Source organism: Oncorhynchus tshawytscha, unplaced genomic scaffold (assembly GCF_018296145.1).
Source record: "Oncorhynchus tshawytscha isolate Ot180627B unplaced genomic scaffold, Otsh_v2.0 Un_scaffold_6703_pilon_pilon, whole genome shotgun sequence".
Classification (NCBI taxonomy): Eukaryota; Metazoa; Chordata; class Actinopteri; order Salmoniformes; family Salmonidae; genus Oncorhynchus; species Oncorhynchus tshawytscha.
In genome coordinates, this window is record NW_024609792.1 from 87,501 (window position 1) to 95,000 (window position 7,500).

At 50.7% G+C, this 7,500-nt stretch overlaps 1 protein-coding gene across 1 annotated transcript in view; it reads right to left on the reverse strand.

Annotated features, from left to right (window-relative positions):
* LOC112240893 (vacuolar protein sorting-associated protein 13B) overlaps positions 1 to 7,500 on the reverse strand; it is a 407,100-nt gene that overhangs the window by 43,766 nt on the left and 355,834 nt on the right. Inside the window, 1 exon segment of the mRNA XM_042318131.1 lies at positions 2,288 to 2,495. Within this exon segment, the coding sequence (XP_042174065.1) occupies positions 2,288 to 2,495 (208 nt within the window).

Consider the following 7,500-nt stretch of genomic DNA (forward strand, 5'->3'; position numbering starts at 1 on the left):
GAGAGAGAGAGAGACAGATTGAGAGAGAGAGAGACAGATTGAGAAAGAGGGAGAGAGATTGAGAGAGACAGAGAGAGAGACAGAGAGACTAGGTTCAAATCTATCAGCGATCATGATGAATACATGGACACACACAAAGCCCTGCTCTCTGAGTCGGCCAGTCCCAGCTCCTCTCTGCCGTGACCTCATAAATCGCGGGTGCCATGGAAACAATGCTTTATTTGTTTCTGTTTCACAGACGATGACACACGTAGGGCTTTACGCTAGTTTCCTGTAGCCATCAGCCTTTATCCTCTGATACCAGACAGACAGTAGTACCTAGTGATGGGGTTTGAGGTCTGAACCCCTAAAGACAGACCTTAGTACCTAGTGATGGGGTTTGAGGTCCTACCTAGTGATGGGGTTTGAGGTCCTACCTAGTGATGGGGTTTGAGGTCCTACCTAGTGATGGGGTTTGAGGTCCTACCTAGTGATGGGGTTTGAGGTCCGAACCCCTACAGACTGCCTTAGTACCTAGTGATGGGGTTTGAGGTCCGAACCCCTACAGACAGACCTTAGTACCTAGTGATGGGGTTTGAGGTTCGAACCCCTACAGACAGACCTTAGTGCCTAGTGATGGGGTTTGAGGTACGAACCCCTACAGACTGCCTTAGTATCTAGTGATGGGGTTTGAGGTCTTTACCGAGACTAGAGAGACCTCTGATACCAGACAGACCTTAGTACCTAGTGATGGGGTTTGAGGTCCTACCTAGTGATGGGGTTTGAGGTCCGAACCCCTACAGGCAGACTGCCATAGTACCTAGTGATGGGGTTTGAGGTCCTACCTAGTGATGGGGTTTGAGGTCCGAACCCCTACAGACAGACTGCCATAGTACCTAGTGATGGGGTTTGAGGTCTGAACCCCTACAGACTGACTGCCTTAGTACCTAGTGATGGGGTTTGAGGTCCGAACCCCTACAGACAGACCCTAGTACCCAGTGATGGGGTTTGAGGTTCGAACCCCTACAGACAGACCTTAGTACCTAGTGATGGGGTTTGAGGTCCGAACCCCTACAGACTGCCTTAGTAGTATCTAGTGATGGGGTTTGAGGTCCGAACCCCTACAGACTGCCTTAGTACCTAGTGATGGGGTTTAAGGTCTGAACCCCTACAGACAGACCTTAGTGCCTAGTGATGGGGTTTGAGGTCTGAACCCCTACAGACAGACCTTAGTACCTAGTGATGGGGTTTGAGGTCCGAACCCCTACAGACTGCATTAGTACCTAGTGATGGGGTTTGAGGTGTGAACCCCTACAGACTGCCTTAGTACCTAGTGATGGGGTTTGAGGATTCGAACCCCTACAGACAGACCTTAGTGCCTAGTGATGGGGTTTGAGGTCCGAACCCCTACAGACAGACCTTAGTACCTAGTGATGGGGTTTGAGGTCTGAACCCCTACAGACAGACCTTAGTACCTAGTGATGGGGTTTGAGGTCTGAACCCCTACAGACAGACCTTAGTACCTAGTGATAAGATTTGAGGTCCGAACCCTACAGACAGACAGACAGACAGACAGACAGACAGACAGACAGACAGACAGACAGACAGACAGACAGACAGACAGACAGACAGACAGACAGACAGACAGACAGACAGACAGACTGCCTTAGTACCTAGTGATGGGGTTTGAGGTCTGAACCCCTACAGACAGACAGACAGACAGACAGCCTTAGTACCTAGTGATGGGGTTTGAGGTCTGAACCCCTACAGACAGACAGACAGACAGACAGCCTTAGTACCTAGTGATGGGGTTTGAGGTCTGAACCCCTACAGACAGACAGAAAGACAGACAGCCTTAGTACCTAGTGATGGGGTTTGAGGTCCTCCTGTCTGACCCATAGAGGTATACACTCAGTGGCCAGTTTATTAGGTACACCAACCTGTTCACGACAATGGTTCGCTCCTACAGACAGTGTCTGGGGTTTACCGAGACCAGAGAGACTAATACAAAACATCCAGTCAGCAGCAGTCTTGTGAAGAGAGGTCGGCTGCTTTTGCAACAGCTAATGGGCATCCTAATAAAATACCAAATACCCCAAATAATTCAGGCTGTTCTGGAGGCAAAGGGTGGTCTGACCTGGGAACGAGATGGATGTACCTAATAAACTGGCCACTGAGTGTATAATACACTAGTGGCGCTGATCTACGACCTGCAAAGCTCTAGAAGGTGACGATAATGGCAGCCATCTTGGTCAGTGATACATCCAAAAAAACAGTCTATATAAATCAAGGGTCTCTCCTCTCTCACCTTGAAGTTAGGAGGAACGAGGGTCTTTCCAGTGGGTATCTGCAGGACGATGGTCTCTCCTTCAAACAGCCAGAGGTCCCATGTAGAGTGGTTGGTCAACAGGGCCCAGGGAATGAGCTCTACTAGAAGAGTGTTGAGACCAGACCTCCAGGCTGACAACTTCACCTGCATGGGGCTGTCCCACTGAGCTAGGACTTCTGATCCAGGCCTACAGTACAACACAGAGATATACAGTTAAATACTGTAAACATCAACAACTATATAGCTCCCTGGGATAGGGCTGTCCCACTGAGATAAGGTCTCCACTATACACCTGTAACATGGATCTGTCCCACTGAGATAAGGCCTCCACTATACACCTGTAACATGGATCTGTCCCACTGAGATAAGGTCTCCACTATACACCTGTAACATGGATCTGTCCCACTGAGATAAGGTCTCCACTATACACCTGTAACATGGATCTGTCCCACTGAGATAAGGTCTCCACTATACACCTGTAACATGGATCTGTCCCACTGAGATAAGGCCTCCACTATACACCTGTAACATGGATCTGTCCCACTGAGATAAGGTCTCCACTATACACCTGTAACATGGATCTGTCCCACTGAGATAAGGCCTCCACTATACACCTGTAACATGGATCTGTCCCACTGAGATAAGGCCTCCCCTATACACCTGTAACATGGATCTGTCCCACTGAGATAAGGCCTCCACTATACACCTGTAACATGGATCTGTCCCTGTCCCATTGATATGGCCTCCACTATACACCTCTAACATGGGTCTGTCCCACTGAGATAAGGTCTCCACTATACACCTGTAACATGGATCTGTCCCACTGAGATAAGGCCTCCACTATACACCTGTAACATGGATCTGTCCCACTGAGATAAGGCCTCCCCTATACACCTGTAACATGGATCTGTCCCACTGAGATAAGGCCTCCACTATACACCTGTAACATGGATCTGTCCCACTGAGATAAGGCCTGCACTCCAACATGGAGGTCTCTGTTCCACTGAGATAAGGCCTCCACTCCAACATGGAGGTCTCTGTTCCACTGAGATAAGGCCTCCACTCCAACATGGAGGTCTCTGTCCCACTGAGATAAGGCCTGCACTCCAACATGGAGGTCTCTGTTCCACTGAGATAAGGCCTCCACTCCAACATGGAGGTCTCTGTTCCACTGAGATAAGGCCTCCACTCCAACATGGAGGTCTCTGTTCCACTGAGATAAGGCCTCCACTCCAACATGGAGGTCTCTGTCCCACTGAGATAAGGCCTGCACTCCAACATGGAGGTCTCTGTTCCACTGAGATAAGGCCTCCACTCCAACATGGAGGTCTCTGTCCCACTGAGATAAGGCCTGCACTCCAACATGGAGGTCTCTGTCCCACTGAGATAAGGCCTGCACTCCAACATGGAGGTCTCTGTCCCACTGAGATAAGGCCTGCACTCCAACATGGAGGTCTCTGTCCCACTGAGATAAGGCCTCCACTCCAACATGGAGGTCTCTGTCCCACTGAGATAAGGCCTGCACTCCAACATGGAGGTCTCTGTCCCACTGAGATAAGGCCTCCACTCCAACATGGAGGTCTCTGTCCCACTGAGATAAGGCCTCCACTCCAACATGGAGGTCTCTGTCCCACTGAGATAAAGCCTGCACTCCAACATGGAGGTCTCTGTTCCACTGAGATAAGGCCTCCACTCCAACATGGAGGTCTCTGTTCCACTGAGATAAGGCCTCCACTACACATCTGTGGTACAGACATGAACAATCACCATAGCATCCAACTTCAACCACGCTAAACAGACACACGGAGGCCATGGAAGTACGCAGAAACACATGGAAACAAACAACTTAATATGCAGATACAAACAACATCAATCCACAGGCATCTGGGTAGGCACATGGGAATGTACCGCATCAGCACACACCACCGCAAACACACGCCAACAACACACACGGACCGCACACACACACCAACAACACACACGGACCGCACACACACACACACACCAACCCACACACGCCACCGTAAACACACGCCAACACACACACACCACCGCAAACACACACCAACAACACACACGGGCCGCACACGCACGCACACACACACACACACGCCACACACACACACCACCGCAAACACACGCCAACAACACACACACACACAATCAACCCAAACACATACACACCAAAACACACACGGACCGAACACGCACGTACACACACGCACACACGCCAACACACACACACCACCGCAAACACACGCCAACAACACACACACACACAATCAACCCAAACACATACACACCAACAACACACACGGACCGAACACGCACGTACACACACACACACACGCCAACAACACACACGGAACGCACACACACATACCAACCCACACACGCCAACAACACACACACCACCGCAAACACACGCCAACAACACACACACACAAACACACACACGCACACACAATCAACCCAAACACACACACACCAACCCACACACCACACATGGGGTCATGTTGACATCAAAACCATGTCTCTGTCCTACCGCTGATGTACAGAGACATAGACAGCAAAGATGCATTTACGTGACTAGAACGTTCTATGGCGGCCATGTTAGCTCCCCATTAGCATTACATGGGGAATATTTCAACAATGACATGAGGCTGAATGTCTATGTAATTGTTGACTGCTGAAACATCCAACTCTACTGAACACTAAGGACTAATAGTTCCTGTAGTGAAGGCAGACTCCTGGAGGGTCCCAGGTCTAGTTCCTGTAGTGAAGGTAGACTCCAGGAGGATCTGTAGTGAAGTTGGACTCCAGGTGGACCTGTAGTGAAGGTGGACTCCAGGAGGGTCCCAGGTCTAGTTCCTGTAGTGAAGGTAAACTCCAGGAGGACCTGTAGTGAAGGTGGACTCCAGGATGACCTGTAGTGAAGGTGAACTCCTGAGGACCTGTAGTGAAGGTAAACTCCAGGAGGACACCAGGTCCAGTTCCTGGAGTGAAGGTAGACTCCAGGAGGATCTGTAGTGATGGTGGACTCCAGGAGGAAACCATGTCCAGTTCCTGTAGTGAAGGTAGACTCCAGGAGGACCTGTAATGAAGGTGGACTCCAGGAGGATCTGTAGTGAAGGTGTACTCCAGGAGGACCTGTAGTGAAGGTAGACTCCAGGAGGACTCCAGGTCCAGTTCCTGGAGTGAAGGTAGACTCCAGGAGGATCTGTAGTGATGGTGGACTCCAGGAGGAAACCATGTCCAGTTCCTGTAGTGAAGGTGGACTCCAGGAGGACCTGTAGTGAAGGTGTACTCCAGGAGGACCTGTAGTGAAGGTGGACACCAGGAGGACCTGTAGTGAAGGTAGACTCCAGGAGGACCTGCAGTGAAGGTGTACTCCAGGAGGACCTGTAGTGAAGGTGGACTCCAGGAGGACCTGTAGTGAAGGTGGACACCAGGAGGACCTGTAGTGAAGGTAGACTACAGGATGACCTGTAGTGAAGGTGGACTCCAGGAGGACCTGTAGTGAAGGTAGACTCCAGGAGGACCTGCAGTGAAGGTGTACTCCAGGAGGACCTGACTAGACCTGAAGGTGGACTCCAGGAGGACCTGTAGTGAAGGAGACTCCAGGAGGACCTGTAGTGAAGGAGACTCCAGGAGGACCTGCAGTGAAGGTAGACTCCAGGAGGACCTGTAGTGAAGGTGGACTCCAGGAGGGTCCCCAGGTCTAGTTCCTGTAGTGAAGGTAGACTCCAGGAGGACCTGTAGTGAAGGTGAACTCCAGGAGGGTCCCAGGTCTAGTTCCTGTAGTGAAGGTAGACTCCAGGAGGACCTGTAGTGAAGGTAGACACCAGGAGGAGTCCAGGTCCAGAGAGAGACGGAGATGGATGGACGGAGAGGTAACGATGACACCCTATTCTCTATATAGTGCTCTTCTTTGGGCCCTTTTGACCAGGACTCTATAGGCCCTGGTCTAAAGTAGTGCACTATATAGGGAATAGGGAGCCATTTGGGACCTATCCTTCATTTCAGTTAATTTCCCAGAGAAGGGAAGGTGTCAGTTTGTCCTGGGCCTTTAGAACCCCCCCCCCAGTCTGATCCCTGGACCGTGAACACACATCTCTAAACATGGAAAACCCCCAGTCTGATCCCTGGACAGCGAACACACATCTCTAAACATGGAACCCCCCCCAGTCTGATCCCTGGACCACGAACACACATCTCTAAATATGGAACCCCCCAGTCTGATCCCTGGACCGCGAACACACATCTCTAAACATGGAACCCCCCAGTCTGATCCCAGGACCGCGAACACACATCTCTAACCCCCCAGTCTGATCCCTGGACCATGAACACACATCTCTAACCCCCAGTCTGATCCCTGGACCATGAACACACATCTCTAACCCCCCCCAGTCTGATCCCTGGACCATGAACACACATCTCTAAACAGGGAAACCCCCCAGTCTGATCCCTGGACCATGAACACACATCTCTAACCCCCCCCCAGTCTGATCCCTGGACCATGAACACACATCTCTAAACAGGGAAACATACATCCACCATTTAATGAGTCTTCCTGTGCAGATAACATTTATACACTGAGGCTGTTTTGACAGAGGTCCAGAGCTCTCGGAGTACGGTGCGGTCGCTAGGGTAACTAACCGCTCTCTTGGCTCTGAGAGTCTGAACACTGTGTGTTAGAGGACACAGGAAGTTGAAGAGGTAAATGTTTTTTTTTCTTATTTTCTGTGTGTAGGCCTTTAACGAGAGAGAAACACCTCAGTAATCATTAAGCAAACGTTTTGTAGACGTCACCGATCGGGGAGGGGGGTTGGGGGGGGGAGTACGGCTGTCAGATCTCACACTTCTAGAAAGCTGGGCTCCGCTGGCAGACCCCCTGACAGAAGCTGCACATTGGATCCAGTCAGAAAGTCACCTGGTTAGTTCATTAGTAATATGATGTTTGATCTGTGTTGCTCTCTGATGCCCGATGTGCCAAACTATATCTCAATGCAAGGCCCCTGTCCTTTGTGTCAGAAAGTGGCTCTGTGGCAGAACAGAACGACAGTGTAAATGTCTGGTCTGGAGAACGGCTAGATGAATCTAAACCAGGGTTCTCCGAGGATCTAAACCAGGGGTCTCGAGGATCTAAACGAGGATCTAAACCAGGGGTCTCCGAGGATCTAAACCAGGGG